Source organism: Ranitomeya variabilis, chromosome 3 (assembly GCF_051348905.1).
Source record: "Ranitomeya variabilis isolate aRanVar5 chromosome 3, aRanVar5.hap1, whole genome shotgun sequence".
Classification (NCBI taxonomy): Eukaryota; Metazoa; Chordata; class Amphibia; order Anura; family Dendrobatidae; genus Ranitomeya; species Ranitomeya variabilis.
This window is the reverse complement of record NC_135234.1, coordinates 451,161,686-451,186,269: the sequence shown is the minus strand read 5'-3', so window position 1 is coordinate 451,186,269 and position 24,584 is coordinate 451,161,686. Positions and strand designations below refer to the sequence as shown.

Sequence of the window (24,584 nt, the reverse complement as noted above, 5' to 3'; positions counted from 1 at the left end):
ATTTCTCTGAACAGGAGGCACATGGATGAAGCCCCGGCACCCTGATCCTGATTAAACAGTTAAATTGTCACTCAAGACACTGACAGCTCAGCATGCCCCAGCATCTGACTGAGCGTCTGAGCTGTCAATTATCATTCTGATAGCTCATGACTCTAATGTTCTCTAATGTCCTAGATTGGATAGCAGAACTGTCATTCACTGCATCCAGACACACTGATAGGAGGAATCATGACAGTGGGTTTTACATCAGCGGGATCATGTGGTAAGGTCTCCCCACTTGCACCAATGTGACGTTCCGCACCCACTAAGGTCAGCTTGGCACAGTTTTTCAGAGACACTCCTTGTCCACACAGGCCAAAGAAGGTACAGGGAGCAACAGGAAATGCCCACACAGTCACTGATTTGGCACCACACTTGCCCACAATTCTGAGAGGCTGAGTCACCCCTTTCACTAGCTCCAGGACCTTATCTGCCCGGTAGAACTGCCACCAGTTTCTCGTTCAAATTAAGCCTGGTCTGTCAGTGGGAATTATATGGGACCAGAAACCAGCCCCGGTAGCATGTAAAGTTAAACCGAGAAACGGACATGTGGATTCGTGGATGGAGATTGAAAAAAAAAGCAGCCCAAGGTTAAATTATATATTTAATTGCCTTAAGGACACACAAGACAATACATTATATACACAATGATTATACATACATAATGGTCAGATATGTAAATGCAGGGTATGGTACAAATGATATAAGCAGATGAATCATGTCAATTACCGGTGTGACGTCCGACCATGTGTGTGCTGGGCCTCATGGGGCAACGGCTTCCAGCTGGATCCTAGATCCTTCACAGCACGTTACTCGGAGTGACCCTCTGTTAGAAGTTGACCGCATGCATCAGTGAGAGAGAGTGAGACCACATGCCTTACACTAGCTTTTATCCCCTTTCGGTCACTCCCCTACTGCCCTCTGGGCTGAACCTAAATCCCCTCCCCTGGAGGTTTGTAGCTAAATCTCCCAAAACCTATAAAAGATCATAACTCATTTCTGGACGGTCTTAGAGTGGCAGTTCTGGTACCATCGAATCCGGCCGGGCCCATGCTACACGTTAACACCAAGCATGCCTTACTGCTTCTAGTAGCTGGCCTATTTATGTCCATATCCCTGGGTGCTAGAACAAATCAAGACCCTGGAAGGTATTCGGTCAGGACCAGAGATCATGAAAGTATAATTGGTGTGTGACTAGGGTGTATCATAGCTTACTTAACAAAGCAATTTAGACCTCATGGTATCCACATGCCAGTGAGCCTTTTGTTCTGCTCTGAGCTGGTCTAGGTGTGAGATCTGTCTCTCATAGCCCTTTGACCCTTGACCCCCCCTCCACCCCCTGCTGCTGCTAGCTCTTCTGTTACAATTTCACACTGAAGGGGTTTTTAAAACCATGCCAAATAGGATACAAATGATTGACATGGAATATGTCTCCAATATTCTTTACAGTCATGGTGTGGAAATATTATTTGTCTTTTGCGTGTATTGCTGCTAATATTGGTCTTGGTATAGTGGACCTTATTCACTAATAGTGTGGGGATAATTTTAGTTATTCGGCATCTGCATGACTGTATGATACTGTCAATAAAATAATTTTCAGATTTGTATATTGGATTGTATTTTTTATGAGTGGCTAACGCAGATTATCAGTCCCAAATTTTGCCCTGGAACTCATGGGTCTTTAGTTACGCCACTGCTTATAAGCAAAGTTTAAGGTATTGGTAGCATGTTTTGGCTTCCTTGGTTTTGCGGTGTTCTTTATATCAGAAATTGATCTAAACTAGTGACAAATTACATCAGTTTGCTTTTTTATCAGTGTATCACCAACTGACATCAGTAATAGAAAAACTGACTATGCTATTAAAGTAATCATGACTGTATTAAAAAAACAGGATCTGCCAAATGATTTGTCAAGATCGGGGGAATTTAGAAAAAAAGGTAGATATCTCTAAGGCTGTTTTTACAATATGACTTTGCCCTCTGTTTAACATATACGCTTGACCTACAGTATATATATATATGCACATTAAATGTGGGGCAGACATGTCATATGAGCAGGTTCTAAGGCTATGTTCACATCTGTATTAGGAGTTCTGTTTTTTTCTTCTGTAAGATCCGTTACATGATAAACACAAATGGAGCTTTATCCTGCCCTATTTCTTCCGTTAGGGTATATTTCCACATTCTGCATTTTCTGCGGATTGTATCTGCGTACAGCCGCAGTGTCCAATCCGCAGCGGCCAGATGTTACAGCATAGTGGATGGGATTTTATGAAATACTATCTCCACTATGCGTTCAAAGACGCAGGTAGCAGACCTGCCTATCGCACATGCGGCACGTCTTTATACACCGCAGCATGTCTATTTATCTTGCGGAGATGCTCAGTCTCCACAAAATAAATAGCACTGCCCTATGTATACGATGCGGTGATTCCGCATGTGTTCAATGAACACATGTGGAATCACCGTGCGTACAAAAGCCGGCAGCGCTTTGGACGGAGCAGGTATCTGCTGCGTCCAAAGCGCTGCCTTTATGGAACGTGGAAACGTAGTCTTAAAGATCAGAGAATCTGTGAAAGGCGCAAAGCAGATGTGAACAAGGCCTAAGGATGTGTTCACATCTGTACTGTACTTTGGTTTGGAAGCCATATTATAGTGCTCATTCTATAGTACAATAGATACAACTTTTGCCTAGCAGACCACATTGACTTACGATAAATAACTAGTTCAACCAACTATACTATTTGAAAAACACCTTCTTATTGCTGCTGACAAACTTGTATAACCTTGTGATTGAATATTATGTGGCTACATTTTTTCTTTCCATTGTAAATATAGGTCTTACGTGAATTGCTGGAATGAATGTAGGACAATGTATATCACATTAAGAAAAAATGTCCTTGTTTAGCACTTGTATAAGTACCGTACTTTCCTTGTACTACTGGGTTCTTGGCTTTCAATCTGATTGTAAGGGTGCTTCCACATTGCTCTTATGTTCACGTTTATGAGTCCCATAGGGGCTTGCGTCCAACTCCCCCCCCCCCCCCGTAAAACAATCAAAACAGTGTCCACTGAGTGCCCTGTGTTATTTACATGCGTTATTACTATTCATTTGTTTATTTACTTACTGGCGAGTGTTTGCTCATTTTGTTTTTATCCTGAGATATGTCTATATAAGAAATAGTAAACAAATACCTTGTGGAATTGACTTTGGCCAGGGGGAACACTGACGCCCTCAACCCTGGATCCTCTGATGAACCATTGTACCTTCTAAGGGCAAACAATGTCGGGATTAAGAGTTTGCTAAATGGCTGATAAGTACCACAATTGTGTGGAACCTTTTTTCATGACTATTGATATTTGAATTTGTACCCACTTATTGCTGGTTCCTGAGAGTAGGAGGGGAAGAGAGTGGATTGTTGATTAGTATCACAGCTGTGTGAGATTTTTGTATGGCCATCTGATATCTAGCCCTGCATTTCATCTTTCTGTTGCTCTCTGAATGTAAGAGAGAATTACATTGGGCATTAGGCTATTGGACTAAGGGAACAAGAAATAGTTAATAGTCTATGAGTACCATGATTATTGGTAATTTTTCTTGTTACCTGATGTTTATACTTTACTTTGCACTTTCTTGATTTTTGATCCATGTGGCGAAGAGGGAATTTGTAGTATCTATGCTATAGGACTATGGGATTATTATGGGCATTATGCAATAGTTTCATTGATGTCTGTTTGAACTTCAGCTTAAAATAGCCAAAATTTCATTAATGACGACAAAAGTTAATTGCCATTAATGTGACTACACAGTCAGGCCGTATCATATCTTAAATTATTGATTTGACTGTACATTTTGTCTGTATCCCTTCTGGAACATATAGCATTAATTGTGAGATACTTATCTTTCTATTGGATCCTAATTTGGTCTTTACATTTGGGGTACTTCTTTAAATTGTATTTGTATGTGTGTGTGTTTTTGTGTATATTTCAGTGTGTAGTATGTTTAGGGTACATTAGGGTCTTTAGGGCTACTGACGTTGAGCAGAGGCGCCATCACGTCAACAACCAGGGTGCCAACCTCCGCTGGCAAGTAGGGCGATTTTCTAGGGCTCTTCTAGGGAGAGATTAGTCCTTTAGATAAGTTATTATACTTTCTTTTCCCTTTTGGCCCTCACTCTCTGCACCATTTCAAGTATTTTGACTTTTTAATATATATTAATAGAGGTTCATTCTTAGAGGTCTATTTCCTTTTGGTGTTGAATAATATTGAAACCCTATCATTTCGAAAAGGTTTTGCTGTGTAACTAATGGAGCAGGGAGCAGATGACTCTCTGATCTGCTACAATTGTTATGTTGATACTGTTAAAAGTGTAGTGTGGCATGTGGCCGGCCCATCTAGCATTTACCAGAATTGCCAGGTGCTCAGTCCAGCGCTGCTATATAGTCTCCCTAATAAAACATGGTCATTTCCTACTTTTTCCATAATCTCATAGGACAAGTAAAAAAAATCTCCAATGCTACTGGGCTTTCTGCAAGCAGCTACAGTCTGTGAGCTAGGATGCCGTTTCAATGTAAGATAAGGAAGCATTAAATAAAAAGGCTGACATGCCACAGTCAAATTTAATCTCTTCAGTATTTATTTTCTGCTACACTGCGGTAATCACCACTTTGCTCAAGGGATCTTGAGCTACGAAGCTTTGTGAGTGATGTGCTCCAAGCAAATTAAACTGTAGCAAGTTACACAACTTCACATTAATGCTTTCAGATTCATCTTTTGATTATTTTTTTTTCCCCAAGAAGATTTTAAGTGATGCTCCTCCTTGGAGCCACTTATATTAGGAAAATTATGTTATTAGTAATTTCCTAGTATGCATCTTTTCTTAAATTACTTTGTTATTTAGCCAAACAAATCTGGGAAATATGGCCATGAAATGTGAACTATTTGTAATCAACCCTCTACTTTTTCCATCCATAATACTTGTGTTAGAATAGTTGTGTGGAAAACTCCCTCATAAAGGGAAAAAACAACAAAAAAACATTTCCATGGATTGAAACATAATGTACTTTATCTAAAATGTCACCTAAAGTGTGGCACAACAATTTCCGGTGTCTGTGGTTGCAAATATATTTGTAAGTGAAATGGATAAAAGTTGCATTTCACTGCCCGCTACAGTGATCAGACAAAATGCTTACTTACTGCACATTGGGCACGTTGCCCTTTAATAAAAAGAATTGGGTAGATGTTTAAGGTTTTTTTTGTAATACATGAAAGATGTGGAATCTGTGTGTAACCATGTTGCTTCTCCCTTTACTTGCTTGAGGCTATGTGCACACGTCAGGTTTTCTGGCAGAAATTTTCCTGACAAAAACCGGACATTTCTGCCAGAAATCCGCATGCGTTTTTTCCGCGTTTTTACCGCGATTTTACCGCTTTTTTTGCGGTTTTTTTGCGTTTTTTCCCCAATGCATAGAATAGCAGGAAAAACGCGAAAAAAACGCAAAATTAATGAACATGCTGCTTTTTTTACCGCGATGCGTTTTTTTTTGTGGAAAAAAACGCACCATGTGCACAAAACATGCAGAATGCATTCTAAATGATAGGATGCATAATGTATGCGTTTTTAATGAGTTTTTATAGCGTTTTTATCGCGAAAAAACGCAAAAAAAAACCTGAAAAAACCTGAACGTGTGCACATACCCTTAAAGAGGACCTTTCACCAAATTTTACATGTTGAACTGTACTCTCGATGAAATAGTGGCTGTTTTTTTATTTTGCCGCTCCATTGCAGAGATAATAGCTTTGACACTTAATGAGTTATAATGATGAGCGAGTATACTTGTTGCTCTGGTTTTCCCAAGCACGCTCGGATGGTCTCCGAGTATTTAGGGCGTGCTCAGGGATTTAGTTTTTGTTGCTGCAGCTGCATGATTTGCGACTGCTAGCCAGCCTGAATACATGTCGGGGTTGCCTGTTTGTTAGGGAATTCCCACATGTATTCAGCCTGTCTAGCAGCCGAAAATCATGCAGCGAGTATACTCGCTCATCACTAATGAGTTATCAAAAAGCAAATCATACAGGAAGAAATACGTGCCCCCCCCACCGTGAAAAATATCTAACAATACCCACTTAAACTTCACTAAGTTAACTCATTAGGTGCCAAATACTGTGATTGCTAAGATTTCTGCAAGTGAAAGAAAAAAAAGTTTTATTCTACTTTGTAGACCCCATTGTGTGTCCAGTTCAACATGAAAAAAATGTTTTCTGGGCGCTCTCTGAAACCATAGATACTTTTTCCCCTCTCCAGTTATCTGTGTACAACCTCTTGATCTTCCCTGGTGCTAGCTCTGAGACTAAGTTCACACAAGCATAGAAAACAACTAAGCGTTTAGGAAGAAAATGAACAATAAAAAATATTCTCTATGTTCATATGCAAAATGTGCAAACTATCACTGGAGAAATATAGCAGCTACTATAGGATATAAATACAAGTTAAAAAACTACTGATAAAAACAAAATTTGGATTTGAAATTTGCACTCGAAAATGCTGACAAATGTAATTTTCAGTTGAATCGAACAAATAAAAGGGATTGAATGAAGTAAAAGCTACTTACAATAAGCTCTGCAAGGCAACCACTCAATTAAAGAATTTGAATCTTTAGGAAATGTCCTGGCGCTGTTAGTAATGTATTCCACTCTCTGAGCTGTGTATTTCTTTTATCACCACACATTTTATTCTGAGCTGAGATCAAACCAAACTAATGGACTTCTATTCATTTTATTTTCTGTAGGTGTTTTTATTATGTCGTAGATTTTACATGTCAGAGATGTAGTCCTTGCAATAATCTGCAGAATAATCTTTTCAGGAACTATTTTCTAAATGACTGTATTATTACTATGATCGCAAACAGTGATGCTTCATGAGTGGTTGTCCAATCTTCTTATGCACAACAATTGAATCAGAGCAGCATGTACAGTACAATAAACAGGATTTTTATGTTGAGTTGTTCAAAATTTGAGGGTGATTTAGGTGCAGATCCACCAACACTTCACACCCAGTTGCACCATTTCTATATTTAAATAAAATAGGCCTAATTCATGTACAGATCGACTGGAAAATCTATGACAGAATTCAAGTGTTGGCCTTGAATTTGTGCCAGAGGTTAGAGAAAGTCATGAATCGGTTAATGAATATAGAGGTATTGCTATTTCAGACATTTAAGGCTTCTTTACGGTATATTCCATAAATGTTTAATAGCTTTGGGTCCGACCTCTAGGACCCATTTTTATCTCCGGTACAGTGGTCCGGTAACCCCAGTCCTTCCTGGTGAAGTGACAATTCCAATGCACATTTGGAAGGAGAAAAGCGAAGAGTTGTTGACAGGTGGTGCGACCAGCTGTCATTTTATTCCTAAAAGCTTGCTGTGTAGCATCACTTATTTTATTTTATTAGTCATTAAAAGATATCATGACTGCAAGAAAATTATTATTTTGTTTCTCACACTGAGAACAATCAACCTTTATGCGCAGGGTATGGTGAGTCCTGGTCTTGAATTACCTGGGGAAGTGATCATTCCCCTCTACATTTGGAAGGAGCAAAGTAGAGAGGTGTTGATAGGTGCGGCCAACTGTCATTTTATTCCTGATGCGCAGGGGATGGTGATTCGTGGTCTTGAATTTCCTCTATTTGTACAGTCTGTCTGACAACATTCATTAATTAATCTGAAAGAGGCTTTTATATACTTTGAGGTAACATTGCATTCCATTGTGACCTTGTGAACTATTATAGGCTTTGCTTTTTGAGTGATATTTGTTGGTCGACCACTCTTCTGGAGGGTAAAAATGGTCTTGAATTTCCTCCATTTACATATAATCTGGCTTTGCATTGGTTTAAAAATAATGAAAAAATGATTTCTATAGCACCAACATACTCTTAAGCACGTTACAATTCAGAGAGTACTTGTACAAACAAGATTAGACATTAAAGAGTAACACATAGTTGAACACGTACGAAGAGGTGTGAGGGCCCTGCTCGCAAGCTTACAATCTATGCGGAAATAGGGGTAACACAAAAGGTAACATTAATGCACTTATCATGTACAGTCCAGCCGTCAATATAATAGATAGGGACATTCAAATAATACTGCATGAGCCAGTCGCCTTCCAGTATCTGTACGAGTACAAATACATTGTGCTATTGAATGCGTGGAAGAGAGAACAGGGGATATTTAGTTGGATTAGTTAGGGGAGGTGATAGGCTAGTCTAAAGAAATGAGTTTCTAGGGCACATTTGAATCTGTGGATACCAGGAATTAACAGAATTGTCTGGGGTAATGCATTCCAGAAAACTGGTGCCGCGCGATAGATGTCTGGAGACCCGAGTGGGAGATTCGAGATTATAGAATAAGTTAGTTTTGAGTCATTAGAAAATAAAGGATGGGTAGGCTGGTAGACACAGATTAGGGAGGAAATGTTGGGCGCGGTGCAGAACTGTGTAGAGCTTTGTGTGTAAGAGTGATAAATTTATATTGGATTCTGTAGCAGAATGGCAACAAGTGCAAAGATTGGCACATGATGGCGGCATCAGCGTAGCCGATGTACATAAATATGATCCTGGCTCCTGCACTCATGATAGATTGGAGAAGGGAAAATTTAATAAGAGGGATTATGATCAGAAGAGAGTTAAAGTTGTCCAGGCTAGAATGAATCAGAGCAACAATAAGAGTTTTTGCAGAGTCATCGGTGACATGACTGAGCATGTAATCGGATATTGGGAGTGAAAGAAAGATCGGAAACAAATTTAACCCCAAGATAGCGGGCATTCTGCTTGGGAGTTAAGGTAGAACCACACACGGAGATGGCAATTTCAGGTTTAGGTACGGTAGAAGAGGGGGAAATAAAAGGTGTTCAGTTTTAGGCAGATTCAGTTTTAAATAGAGGGAGGACATGATGTTAGAGACAGCGGAGTGACAATCACTGGTATTATGTAGTAATGCGGAGATGATGTCAGGAGATTAGTTGTCATCAGCATAGAGATGGTACTGAAAACCATATCTGCTCATGGTTTGTCCAATAGAGATCGTGTATAGAGAAAAGAGGGGACCTAGAACTGAATCCTGAGGAACCCTGACAGTAAGGGGAAGAAGTGTCTGGAAATGATACACTGCAGTCAGAGTGGTAGGAAAAGAACCAAGAGAGAACGGTTTCCTTAAGGCCCATAGACTGGAGCATAGTGAGGATATGAGCTGGTGGTCCACAGTGTCAAATGCTGCAGAGAGATACAAGAGAATTAGCATGGAGTAGTGACCATTAGATTTAGCTGTTAGTAGGTCATTAGAGACTTTAGTAAGGGCAGTTTCAGTAGAGTGTAAAGAGTGGAAACCAGATTGTAAAGGGTCAAGAAGAGAGTTATGTGAGAGATAGCGGATTAGATGAAAGTGGACCAAGCGTTCCAGGAGTTAAAAGACAAAGGGGAGATTAAGGACAGGTCTGTAGTTGGAAGTGCATTTCTGGTCATGAGATTTTTTTAAGTAATGGGTTTATGATGGCATATTTCAAGAATGAGGGAAAGCTACTAGAAGGAATAGAGAGGTTAAATATTTTAGGAAGGTAGTGACAGCGGAAGATGGACTGAAGAAGATGAGAGGGAATAAGGTCACTGTTAGAGATAGTATGGTGAGAAGATACAAAGAGCCTGGCAACCTCTTCTGTGACCTGTTCAAAGATGGAAAGTGAACTTAGTAAAGTGTGGGAGCGAAGAGGAGCCATGCTGTTTGGGGATTGGGAGACAATTGGTCAAAATTCTTTGGAGATGGTTTTGTACCCTTTCCCAGCTGGGTGAGCATCAATAACTTTTCTGAAGTCCTCAGGAATCTCTTTTGTGGAAGTACATCATGGCGCAAACAAACGTAGTGAAGATCAGGCTTTGATGGACTCCTGATCTTTATAAAACAGGTTGCCCACTCACACCCGATTGTCATCCCATTGATTGAAAATATCAGACTCTGTGCTAAGCCTAAAGGACTACTTATTTTTCTACTCACAAATGTGATATTGCATAATTGTTCTCAATAAAAAATGACAGTCTAATAGTTTTGAGTTATTTGGTTGATTTGGTTCTCTTTATCCACTTTTAGGACTTATATAAAGATCTGATGTAGCTTTAGGTTGAATTTCTGTAGAAATATGAAAAATTCTGAAGAGTTCACAGACTTTGCCCTTTGTATTATACATTTAAACGTCCGTGTCAGTCGGTCCAAGTATGGGCCACTAATACATGGACTGGCCATGGTTCTCCTGACTTGAGCGTGTCAGCTTCATATAATTCTATGAAGTTGTCACACTCTGGTCGTGAGACCCGCAGCCAGTCTGTGTATTGCGGTCCAATCTCTGACTGATTTGCACGGAGGTCTGAATGAGCCTTAAGAGCAGCAACCAAAGCTAGCTCCAATCGTTGCTTTCCAACCCCTTAGATCCCACTTTAAATCTCTGACATATTTGAGGAACGCAATCCTGTTTGGACACCCATCAGCTATCTTGCTGATAATCGTGATCACAGGTTCAAATACCCCATAGAGACTAAAAGATAAAATAAAAGTTTTTAAAACTGTGAAGCACAGCCAGAGTGTGCAGAACAGATGATTGCATGTACAAGTATGGGTAATAAAATTGTAAAAGCACAATGGCTTAGCACTGGAGCCTTGCAGCGGTGAGGTAATGGGTTCAAATCCCACCTAGAACAACATCTGCAAGGAGTTTGTTTGTTGTCTGCGTGGGTTTCCTTCTGGTACTCCTGTTTCCTCCCACACTCCAAAGACATTTAATGTATTTAAAGCGCTGTGTGTGAAGTTAATGGCATTATATATGTGAGTAAAAAAAATAAAATAAAAATGAACAAAAAGTTTTACATTTTTTTAATCACCTCACCTTCTCCCTTTTTGAAATAAAGTGATTATATACAAAATAGACATACTCAGTATTCAAAATATAATATTTAACTTGCACAATAAATTCCATAAAGGAAAATAAAAAAGCGAAACTCCATCATTCCTGTTGTTATGTAGCTGCACCTCCTCCAAAAATGCAGTAAAACGTGATCAAATAATTGTATGTACCCCAAAATGGTATCAAACTGCTTCGGATACTGAAAAATAAACGTTACAGGTCTTAAAAAATAGTAGAACAAGCCTTTTTTTCACCACATAAAAAGGCTAAACAATTTTGGTATTACTATAAGCATTCTGATATGAAAAACTCATATCGATGAATGTTGTAAAAAAAAAAAAAAAAAAAAGAAAAGAATGTCATCACATAATTTTGGCAAACCTGGAGGTTTTCACTGTTTTCCAGTACATTAAATTGTATGGTGAAATGAATGGTGTCAATCACCACAAGTCATACAACAAATTACAAACCCTCATAAAGCTATGTTGACAGGAAAATTTAAAAGTTATGACTCTTCGAAAATGAGAAGTTGTAAAAGTGCAAAAATTACCCAAGGTGGGAAGGTGCTAAAAACAACTATCTAGACATCTGAAACTCGACTAGTGAGGTAAACAGGATGTGAGGCATAGCATCAAATGGTTTTGAAAGGTCCAAGAACATTTACTGACATCCCAACAGACACAGTAAATATTTATTTTTTTTTTTTTCTCCAACATGGTATACTATAGAGGTTCCACCAAAGATAGCTGGGCACTGTGCTCAGCTGGTCTTTGGCACTCCCATAAGAATAAATGCAGCGGATGTGCGCATGATCAACCACTAATCCATTCACATGGGGCTCTTCAGAGTTCCCAGTAGATGGATCCGTAGTTATTTCCTATCCCATGGATAGGAACATCCAAACTTGAGACAACGCCTTTAAGTAAAATTGATCTAGTATGAAAGCACAATTAGTATGTGAAATTGGAAGCATGGAAATAGTTGTAGCATCCAGTAATCATCAAGTTATTTAATTCCGAAAATGGTAAGATCTGTCAAGTTCATGGTCTGGTATATTCATATGTATAGACAAGATCAGTTATGCTAATTAGACCTTTAACCAAACCAAATACTTTAAGGGTTATCCGGGTTTAATTTTTTTTTAGCTATGGGCCTCAGAGCTAACAGGCAGGTACTTGCTAACTCCCTGCCTATTCTTCCCTCCATCAATCTATGCCAGCTCAGAGCGAACATAAACTGCTCTTGCTGACAATTCAGAGGTTTCTGCTAACGTCAGCACAACAGAGCAACTGCTTCTCTTCCTGTATGTTCTGTTGATGGGGTGTGACTACCGATGTCATGGTGATTGACACGTCTCCCTGCTGCCTAACTGCAGGGAGCCAGCTGTCGATCAGCACGATGCTGACAGGCGCACGTGCCGGGTAGAACAGGCAGGTAGTTAGCAACTACCTGCCTGTTTGATTTTAGGCCCATAATAAAAAAGTAAAATAGTCCCGGAAAACCCCTTTAATATCTGTAAGGTGGTTAATATTATAGACGTGATTGCAGTAGTTAATGGATTTATTTTGGGATCTATATACTTACTTATAGATCCCATAAATAAGTACTTGTTATGTTCATATTGGGATAATGTGAATGCTTGGCCATAACTGTACTTTACACATGTGAGTATAGGATAATCATTTTACGGATCTGACCATATCACACTAAAGTGAAGCACACAGCAGAGGGTTTTCAAACACAGGGAAGGCAGAAGTGAAGTACAACAGGGCATCTCTTCTAGAAAGTAAGTTATTGGTTGTGGGATAAAAAAGCAGAGAGAGTAGACATCCATCTCATCTTAGGCCTCGTCAGATTGATGTCCGCTTCAAGCAGCTGCCCGGAGGTAAACTCTGTAAAAAGAAAAAGAAAATGTACTTTATCTGTCCTAGAGTTTGCGAGGCTCCATGTTTGCTTTCAACTCCGCTGTATCTTAATTTTCAATTGCAGTTGACTTGTATGTCTTGAGTAAAAGCTTCACCCTGAGGTGCCTCTATTTGTACACATAGTAACACATACAATATGTGCCATATATTGAACTTCATTCACTATCATTCAAATCAAAATTTTAAAACTTTTTGATGTTTTTATGCTGTTGTTATAGTTTTATGTCTTTATGCAGTAGCGAGACTACCACCACAGAAAAGTTATTGATCAGGTTTCAAACTCCTCAGCGTATAACATCGTGTTCTAAGTGCACAGAGGTCTTCAGTTTCATTAGAAAAAGCACTTCACCATGTGAAACCAAACACTGTCATGCTGCTAGCCATTAGCACCATGTCTCAATCCATCATCATTTTTTATAATGTTTGAAAATGAACCTGGCACCTATAAATTGATCAATAAAGAAGATGGAAATGAAAATGAGAGTTTAAAAAATCCAGAGTTTAACATTATCATAGCGTGATGAATTAATAGGTGTCATTATCCGGTTTGGCTTCAGGAATGAAAATGTTACAAATGTATTATAGCATGATCAATAATTGAATTAACAGCATGTGATCATTATGAAGATAGGATCCATCCTAGAAAATTGGTCTGATTCTGCTAGTCATACTCTGAACAGCGTATGATTAGAGTGGGATCCAATTTTCTCAGAGCTGGAGAGAGAAAAAGAAAGCTTCTCTACCTTCTCCATTATTTCAGTTCATGGAAATTGGATTTTTTTTCATGGAAATATAGACATTAATGGTCAAGTGCCATTTGAATCTTGAAGGCAAACCATGCATGCTGTAAATTTTTTCCTTCGCCCACTAGGTCCAAGGTAAAAATCAGACATGTGCACTGCCTCATTGAATAACATTTGTCCGAGTGCTATCCAATTTTTTTGATGGTTCTCACTTGGGCCGAAAATACGATTGTCTGCACAAACCCTTACAGTCATGCTGTTCAGTCTTGTGTTAATTTAACAGCAGGTTTTTGAAGTAATCTGAGAGCAGCATCATATAGAGGCAGAGACCCTATTTACAGCAATGTGTCACTTACTGGTCTGCATGCTAACATTTTGATACAATCACTGTTTTCTCTGTTGCAGATCTAGAAGTGCTCAAATGCTGAGCCCTGTATAACCCGCCCACACTACTGATTGGCAGATTTCTGTGTACATTGACAGAGTGTTGCTGATCAGTAATAGGGGTGTGATTGCACAGAGCAGGAGGACCACATGGTATGAGAAACCTAGTCCTGTAGTGATAGTCTCCTGCTGATAAAACACTGATTTTATTGAAACAGCAGCGCAAAGCCTAGTATGTGACACATTACTGGAATTAATTAATCTATCAGCTCCTACATCTTGCTGCTCTCAAATTACATAGCAAAAACGTCTGACGATTATCTTCAAGTATTTCCCTTATATTAGGATTTTAGTGAATGTTTTTCCCAGCGCATATTATTATTAATCCCATAGTATGAAAGGGTTAAAAATACTTACACACATTAAGAATAAAGTATTTTAATGAAATAATTAAACACACATGTTTAACCCCTTCACCCCCAAGGGTGGTTTGCACGTTATGGCCTGGGCCAATTTTTACAATTCTGACCACTGTCCCTTTATGAGGTTATAACTCTGGAACGCTTCAACGGATCCCGGTGATTCTGACACTGTTTTCTCGTGACATATTGTACTTCATGATAGTGGTAAAATTTCTTTGATATTACCTGCGTTTATTTGTGGAAAAAGGGAAATTTCGCAATTTTCCAACTTTGAATTTTTATGCAATTAAATCACAGTGATATGTCACACAAAATACTTAATAAGTAACATTTCCCACATGTCTACTTTACATCAGCACAATTTTGGAACCAAAATTTTTTTTTGTTAGGGAGTTAAAATGGTTAAAATTTGACCAGCAATTTCTCATTTTCACAACACCATTTTTTTTTTTAGGGACCACATCTCATTTGAAGTCATTTTGAGGGGTCTATATGATAGAAAATACCCAAGTGTGACACCATTCTAAAAACTGCACCCCTCAAGGTGCTCAAAACCACATTCAAGAAGTTTATTAACCCTTTAGGTGTTTCACAGGAATTTTTGGAATGTTTAAATAAAAATGAGCATTTAACTTTTTTTTCACACAAAATTTACTTCAGCTCCAATTTGTTTTATTTTACCAAGGGTAACAGGAAAAAATGGACCCCAAAAGATGTTGTACAATTTGTCCTGAGTACGCCGATACCCCATATGTTGGGGTAAACCACTGTTTGGGCGCATGACAGAGCTCGGAAGCGAAGGAGCGCCATTTTACTTTTCAATGCAAAATTGACTGGAATTGAGGTGGGACACCATGTTGCGTTTGGAGAGCCACTAATGTGCCTAAACATTGAAACCCCCCACAAGTGACACCAATTTGGAAAGTAGACCCTCTAAGGAGCTTATCTAGAGGTGTGGTGAGCACTTTGACTCACCAAGTGCTTCACAGAAGTTTATAATGCAGAACCGTAAAAATAAAAAATCATATTTTTTCACAAAAATGATCTTTTCGCCCCCAATTTTTTATTTTCCCAAGGGTAAGAGAAGAAATTGGACCCCAAAAGTTGTTGTACAATTTGTCCTGAGTACGCTGATACCCCATATGTGGGGGTAAAGCACTGTTTGGGCGCATAGGAGAGCTCCGAAGGGAAGGAGCGCCGTTGACTTTTCAATGCAAAATTGACAGGAATTGAGGTGGGACGCCATGTTGCGTTTGGAGAGCCACTAATGTGCCTAAACATTGAAACCCCCCACAAGTGACACCATTTTGGAAAGTAGACCCCCTAAGGAACTTATCTAGAGGTGTGGTGAGCACTTTGACCCACCAAGTGCTTCACAGAAGTTTATAATGCAGAACCATCAAAATAAAAAATATTTTTTCACAAAATTCATCTTTTCACCCCCAATTTTTTATTTTCCCAAGGGTAAGAGAAGAAATTGGACCCCAAAAGTTGTTGTACAATTTGTCCTGAGTACGCTGATACCCCATATGTGGGGGTAAACCACTGTTTGGGCGCATGGGAGAGCTCGGAAGTGAAGGAGCGCCGTTTGACTTTTCACTGCAAAATTGACAGGAATTGAGATGGGACGCCATGTTGCGTTTGGAGAGCCACTGATGTGCCTAAACATTGAAACCCCCCCACAAGTGACACCATTTTGGAAAGTAGACCCCCTAAGGAGCTTATCTAGAGGTGTAGTGAGCACTTTGACCCACTAACTGCTTCACAGAAGTTTATAATGCAGAGCCGTAAGAATAAAAAATCATCTTTTCGCCCCCAGTTTTGTATTTTCCCGAGGGTAACAGGAGAAATTGGACCCCAAAAGTTGTTGTCCAATTTGTCCTGAGTACGCTGATACCCCATATATGGGTGGGAACCACTGTTTGGGCGCATGGGAGGGCTCGGAAGGGATGGAGCGCCATTTTGAATGCAGACTTAGATGGAATGGTCTGCAGGCATCACATTGCGTTTGCAGAGCCCTAATGTACCTAAACAGTAAAAAAAAAAACACAAGTGACACCATTTTGGAAAGTAGACCCCCTAAGCAACTCATCTAGATGTGTTGTGAGAGTTTTGAACCCTCAAGTGTTTCACTACAGTTTATAACGCTTAGCCGTGAAAATTAAAAAAAAAAAAATTCCCCCCAAAATTATTTTTTAGCCCCCAGTTTTGTATTTTCCCAAGGGTAGCAGGAGAAATTGGACCCCAAAAGTTGTTGTCCAATTTGTCTTGAGTATGCTGATACCCCATATGGGGTAACCACCGTTTGGGAGCATGGGAGGGCTCGGAAGGGAAGGAGCACCATTTGGAATGCAGACTTAGATGGAATGGTCTGCAGGCGTCACATTGCGTTTGCAGAGGCCCTAATGTACCTAAACAGTAGAAACCCCCCACAAGTGACACCATTTTGGAAAGTAGACCCCCTAAGGAACTCATCTAGATGTGTTGTGAGAGCTTTGAACCCCCAATTGTTTCACTACAGTTTATAACGCAGAGCCATGCAAATAAAAAATATTTTTTTCCACAAAAATTATTTTTTAGCCCCCAGTTTTGTATTTTCCCGAGGGTAACAGGAGAAATTGGACCCCAAAAGTTGTTCTCCAATGTGTTCCGAGTACGCTGATACCCCATATGTTGGGGTAAACCCCTGTTTGGGTGCACGGGAGAGCTCGGAAGGGAAGGAGCACTGTTTTACTTTTTCAACGCAGAATTGGCTGAAATTGAGATCGGACGCCATGTCGCATTTGGAGAGCCCCTGATGTGCCTAAACAATGGAAACCCCCCAATTATAACTGAAACCCTAATCCAAACACACCCCTAACCCTAATCCCAACGGTAACCCTAACCACACCTCTAACCCAGACACACCCCTAACCCTAATCCCAACCCTATTCCCAACCGTAGATGTAATCCAAACCCTAACTTTAGCCCCAACCCTAACCCTAACTTTAACCCCAACCCTAACTGTAGCCTTAACCCTAACCTTAGCCCTAACCCTAGCCCCAACCCTAACCCTAGCCCCAACCCTAACCCAGCCCTAACCCTAGCCCTAACCCTAATGGTAAAATGGAAATAAATACATTTTTAAAAATGTTTTATTTTTCCCTAACTAAGGGGGTGATGAAGGGGGGTTTGATTTACTTTAATAGCGGGTTTTTTAGCTAATTTTTATGATTGGCAGCCGTCACACACTGAAAAAAGCATTTTATTGCAAAAAATATTTTTTGCGTTACCACATTTTGAGAGCTATAATTTTTCCATATTTGAGTCCACAGAGTCATGTGAGGTCTTGTTTTTTGCGGAACGAGTTGACGTTTTTATTGGTAAAATGCTCGGGCACGGGAGATTTTTTGATCGCTTTTTATTCCGATTTTTGTGAGGCAGAATGACCAAAAACCAGCTATTCATGAATTTCTTTTGGGGGAGGTGTTTATACCGTTCCATGTTTGGTAAAATTGATAAAGCAGTTTTATTCTTCGGGTCAGTACGATTACAGCGATACCTCATTTATATCATTTTTTTTATGTTTTGGCGCTTTTATACGATAAAAAGTATTTTATAGAAAAAATAATTATTTTGGCATCGCTTTATTCTGAGGACTATAACTTTTTTATTTTTTCGTTGATGATGCTGTATGGCGGCTCGTTTTTTGCGGGACAAGATGACGTTTGCAGTGGTACCATGGTTATTTATATCTGTCTTTTTGATCGCGTGTTATTCTACTTTTTGTTTGGCGGTATGAGAATAAAGCGTTGTTTTTTGCCTCGTTTTTTTTTTCTTTTTTTACGGTGTTCACTGAAGGGGTTAACTAGTGATATAGTTTTATAGGTGGGGTCGTTACAGACGTGGGGATACTAAATATGTGTACTTTTATTGTTTGATTTTTTTTATTTAGATAAAGGAATGTATTTATGGGAATAATATATATATTTTTTTCTTTATTTAGGAATTTTTTTTTTCTTTTTTTTTTTTACACATGTGGGAATTTTTTTTTAAACTTTTTTACTTTGTCCCAGGGGGGAACATCACAGATCGTTGATCTGACAGTGTGCACAGCACTCTGTCAGATCACCGATCTCACTTACAGCTGTGCAGGCTTACCAGTGCCTGCACGGCACCCGGAAGTAATCCCTGCAGGACCTGGATGCAGCCCCGCGGCCATTTTGGATCCGGGGCCTGCAGGGATAGGAGGTAGGAGACCCTCGCAGCAACGCGATCACATCGCGTTGCTCCGGGGGTCTCAGGGAAGCACGCAGGGAGCCCCCTCCCTGCGCGATGCTTCCCTGTACCGCCGGTACACCGCGATCATGTTTGATCGCAGTGTGCCGGGGGTTAATGTGCCGGGGGCGGTCCGTGACCGCTCCTGGCACATAGTGCCGGATGTCAGCTGCGATAGGCAGCTGACACCCGGCCGCGATCGGCCGCGCTCCCCCCGTGAGCACAGCCGATCGTGCTGGACGTACTATTCCGTCCTTGGGAATTAGGGCCCACCCCACATGGACGGAATAGTACGTCCAATGGCAGAAAGGGGTTAACATCTTTATTGCACTCTCAATCCAAGCAAAGCCCTCGTTCTTCTTTAAAAAATAGTAAAATAAACCAACAATATCCCACGCTGTAATCCATCTCAGGGGGCTAAATAGTTTATAACCCGGAGCGGTGCTATGCTACTGGCCAGGCTGTAAACCAGGGAGGAATGAATGAAAAGCTGCCTCCCCGCCTGACAGGACATGAACTCATTAGCGTGGGAAAGTTTCTGAACATTTTCCCATGCTGTCAAGTTTACCTCAGGTCAGGCGTGGCCGACAACCGCTGACGTCACTGAGCATGCGCAGACTCCCTTCCTAACTCATGGTGAACTGATAGTGTGGGAAAATGTTCAGAAACTTTCCCGCGCTAATGAGTTAATGTCCGGTCAGGCAGGGAGGCTGCGCAGGCAGCTTTTCAGGGGCTCTCCAAAGGCAACATGGCGTCTGCTAATTATTCCAGCAAATTTTATATTCATAAAGTCAAATGTCGCTCCTTCCCTTCCGAGCTCTGCCGTGCACCAAAACAGTAGATTTCCCCCACATATGGGATATCAGGAGAAATTGCACAACAAATTTTGAAGCCCATTTTTTTTCTGTTAGGCTTGCGAAAATAAAAAAAAAATTGGATCTAAAGTTACATTTTTGTGAACAAAAGTCAAATGTTCATTTTTTTTCTTCCACATTCCATTAATTCCTGTGAAACACCCAAAGGTTTAATAAACTTCTTGAATGAAACCTTGAGGGGTGCAGTTTTTAGAATGGTGTCACTTTTGGGCATTTACTGTCATATAGACTTCTCAAAGTCACTTCAAATGTGATTTTGTAAATTTTGTTGGAAAAATTAGAAATCGCTGGTCAAATTTTAACCCTTATAACTGCCTAACAAAAAAAGTAGATTACAAAAATTGTGCTGATGTAAAGTAGACATGTGGTAAATGTTATTTATTAACTGGTTTGTGTGACCAGCTCTGGTTCAAGGGAATGAAAATTAAAAGGTTGAATATTGCAAAATTTTCCACATTTTCTCCAAATTTTTGATATTTTCACAAATAAATGCAAGTCATATCAAACAAATTTTATCACTATCATGAAGTACAATATGTCACTAGAAAACATTCTAAGAATCGGTGGGATCCATTAACGCATTCCAGTTATTATCACATAAAGTGACACTGGTTAGAATTGTAAAATTTAGCCTTGTCAGGAAGGTGAAAACAGGCTTCAGGGTGAAGGGGGTTAATATTTGGTTGCACACCATTTGGAATAAATAACTGCAATCAACCGATAACCATCAACAAGCTTCTTCCACCGCTCAACTGGAATTTTGAACCACTATTCTTTTGCTCCAGGTCTTTCATATTAAAATGGTGCTTTCTTTCAAGAGCAATTTTAAGATCTCTCCACAGGTGTTCAATGGGATTTAGATCTTGACTCATTGCTGGCCACTTCAGAACTCTCCATCGCTTTGTTTCCATCCTTTTCTGGGTGCTTCTTGAATTATGTTTGGGGTCATTGTCCTGCTGAAAGACCCGTGACCTAGGACACAAACCCAACTATCTGACACTGGGCACTACATTGCGATCCAAAATCTTTTGATAATCTTCAGATTTCATGATGTCTTGCACACAGTGAAGGCACCCAGTGCCAGAGGCAGTAAAACAACCCCAAAACATCTTTGAACTTCTACCATATTTGACTGTAGGTACTGTGTTCTTTTCTTTGTAGGCCTCTTTCCATTTCTGATAAACAGTAGGATTATGTGCTTTATCAAACAGATGTATCTTGGTCTCATCTGTCCAAAAGACCCTTTCCCAGAATGATTTTGGCTTGCGTACATTTTGGCAAACTGCAGTCTTGCTTTTTTATGTCTGTGTCAGCAGTGGTGTCCTCCTAGTCTCGTGCCATAGTGTTTCAGTTAAATCAAATGTCGATTGATAGTTTACACTGACACTGATTCTCCCTGAGCCTGCAGGACAGCTTCTTTGGAACTAGATTGGAGCTGCTTATCCACCATCTGGACTATCCTGCGTTGCAACCTTTCATGAATCTTTCTCTGCCGTCCACAACCGGCGAAAGTAGTTACAGTGCCTTGGGTTGTAAATTTCTTGATTATGCTGCGCACTGTGGACAAAGGAACATAAAGATCTCTGGAGATGGACTTGTAACCTTGAAATTGTTGATATTTTTCAACAATTTTGATTCTTGCATCCGCAGACAGTTATCTTTCTGTTCACTATGATTAGTCTGGCTCACACAGACACACAATGCAAAAATTAAGTCAATTTTATATATATATAATGATATAAAAAAAAAAAAACACATCAAAAATTAAAAAGAATATACATTAATCATAAAACCTAATAAATAGGACAATTTCTGATGAAAAATTCCCTTCAAAGTTCCAAAATAATGAATGAGATCTCAGATGACAGAGTGGATTGCAGTGATAACCATCATTCTTGTGCGAGTGAGGTAAAACTGGAAAAACAAGCAACTTAAGGTATCTGCTGCAGTGTATTTGCATCTTCAGGTGACATTCATAAGAGCCATACTATTTATCAGAGTACGTCAAATTGAAATCTGTTCTGCAGAGATAAATGATATGGCCTCTTATTTTTGCCAATGCCTTCAGTTAAATAACCTCCACATTTCCATCTCTTCAGATCACAATCACTCAGATGTGCAGCGACACAATTCAGTCTCCATGCATTTTTCATGTTTAGAACTTGCGCTCATGTCGCATCAGTCAGAGAAGAGAGGATTGATTAAGGAGTAGTTTGACGACGTGGCTGATTACTAGAGATCAGAATACAGAAGTGCGGCTGTAAAGAAATATACTGCTGCAGAGTTTTAACAGCTCTTGAGGGAACACGCTAATAAGAGTTTCACCACCAAAACAAGCATGGTATTACATTGAGCATAAAGAAGACATTTCATAAAGAAAACAATTATATTCATAATTAACATTTTAAAATATACATCTGAGAGCACTTAAAACATAACAAGAGACAGGTTTTCTGAATTCACTCATGAAAATAGCATAATTTGTTTATATTAGGCACTAAATTAATAAATATGTCCCTTAGGCTTATGTGTATCTGGCACACATTCTGCACATTAGAAAATTATGAATACTGTCATAATCATAATACTATATAAATATATATGACTTCTGACATTATCTATGAAATGTTTTCTTTCTTTTTATAAATGTCCTTTTTATAGTATTATTCCAGTTGACTAGTGGCTATACATTTTTCTTTATAAATTACAGACTCAATTTTTTTATTTTCTGAAGTCCTACAAAGTTTTTTTTAAATTTTGGCTGAGTCACAGGGTTTCATATACTCTTTTGTCACATCCCAAGTCTATAAAGCTCAGAACACACTGATCTAGTCTAATGACTGTGTGTTTAATTTTTTTTTCTCCGAAAGATTTTCAATTATCTGTTCTGTGTGCAAAGAAAAAAACCACAGGCTTATCCAGAGAGCAGAGCTCATTCAGCCTGCTAGTACTGTCATTAATCAGATTCATGTTTCTGTTCTCTTTGCCATCTGTTTGATGACTGCTTTTCAGGTTTGTGCGCAGCGTTATTAGTAATTTTTACAAGTAAATGTCTGAATTATTACATGTCATTTCCTTTTGACAGCGGGTATGAACAGGACAAAAGTGTGTTGCTTAGAAAAGAATGGGAAAGACGAAGTCAAGATGTACAGCCAAGTGAGAATATCTTTCTTGCCAATTATCCCCTTTTCAGGGAACCATACAAGGTAACATAAACTCATATCCGTTCTCATAAAATAGAAAAAAAAAGCGCTTTTTTTTACCTATAGGACAATGTTAAAACTAGTGAATTATTTTTGACACCTACTTATCTGTATTCAGCAGCATGCAGCCATTTATACACCTACTGGTTAGGCTCATGACAGTACAATGACATTGATGGGAAAGAAACCTTGAAAGTGGAAAAATCAACACATGCATCATAAATATGTTTACATCAGAACAATAGCGCTCTGAAAACTATGGTTTCCAATAATTGGATCAAAGAACAATAGCTAAAGTGATCATTTTGGCTAAATAGTTGTACTGAGTAACACCTCAAAACAAAGTAAAGCCAAAATAAGATTGTTACCTAATAGTCCTCCGTCCTCCATAATATAAATTATATTGGGGATTGGAGATGTGGTTTTCTTAAGTGCTTTCTTAGGCTACGTTCACATTTGCGGTCAGCGCCGCAGCGTCGGGCACCGCAGCGGCGCCGCATGCGTCATGCGCCCCTATATTTAACATGGGGGCGCATGGACATGCGTTGTGCTGCGTTTAGCGCCGCATGGCCGCAAGCGTTGGACGCAAGAAACGCATCAAGTTGCATTTTTTTTGCGTCCAACTTGCGGCCAAAAACGACGCATGCAGCGCAAAACGCAGCGTTTTAGCGTGCGTTTTGCCGCGTTTTCGTTTGCGTTGTGCGCTGCGGCGCCGACGCTGCGGCGCACAACGCAAATGTGAACGTAGCCTTACACATATCCATAGATTGGAATGTTAAAATCATAATAAACCTCAACTGCCACTGTATACGAAGTAATTGTAGAAATTCTGTCATTGGGTAACATTAAGACTAGAGGTAGAACAACTGTCTCTTGTAAGACCTGAAATAGATTTTATTGTTAATGTTTATGCTCTCTTTGTACTTTATTTTTGTGTCGGAAGGCTGCAATACTGGATAAGTCACTGTATACAGTCATACAGTCATTGTAAAATAATGTACACCATGGTTGCCTCTCTCTTGGAATACGTCATTGTATACTATGCTTTTATATACAGTGAAAAGAATAAAATGAGAGCATAAACTTACATGTTTCCTACTGTATTTTACTTAAGATATGCAATAATAGAAGCTTCTTTTGCAAAGCACTGAATATAACTATTTAATTTGTAAAACATCTAGGAAGCTGTAATGCCTACATCCTCCTTTTTGTTTCCCCCACTGCCCAGGAGCTGCGGTATGATCAGACCATGTTCCTGCACGGTCAGACACAGCCATTACACAGTACACAGCAGGGGCACATTTATTAGATTATCTCAGCACAGGAACATTTTATTTAATCACATCCAATTGTGGAACTTAATATTATTCCAAAATCTATTAAATATATTAATTAAAATATACTTTGTATCATAGGAAAAGAACCCTTTAATATAAAGGGTTTGGGATTTTGTTAATTGTGCATTCTCGTACAAAAATGTTGAATTTTTAGATCCCTTTATTTTGTTAAAAGTTTACTGAATCCAGTGTAGTGTCTGAAACATTTTTTAGTTAATTCCTTAGTTAAATTTCCAGGTGTAGTGTGTGAACTTTGACGGCCTGGATCAGATTATTTTTAAGACTGCAGGTGCTTCTCACAAAATTAGGATCATTAAAAAGTTAACTTACCGTATATACTCGAGTATAAGCCGACCCGAGTATAAGCCGACCCCCCTAATTTTGCCACAAAAAACTGGGAAAACTTATTGACTCGAGTATAAGCCTAGGGTGGGAAATGCAGCAGCTACCGGTAAAT

At 39.4% G+C, this 24,584-nt stretch overlaps 1 protein-coding gene across 2 annotated transcripts in view; it reads left to right on the top strand.

Annotated features, from left to right (window-relative positions):
• AFF3 (ALF transcription elongation factor 3) overlaps positions 1–24,584 on the top strand; it is a 688,775-nt gene that overhangs the window by 182,616 nt on the left and 481,575 nt on the right. For both annotated transcript variants that reach the window (XM_077296548.1, XM_077296549.1), the window contains exon 2: positions 22,673–22,793. In XM_077296548.1, coding sequence (XP_077152663.1) covers positions 22,673–22,793 — 121 coding nt within the window. The remainder of the gene's footprint in view (positions 1–22,672; positions 22,794–24,584) is intronic.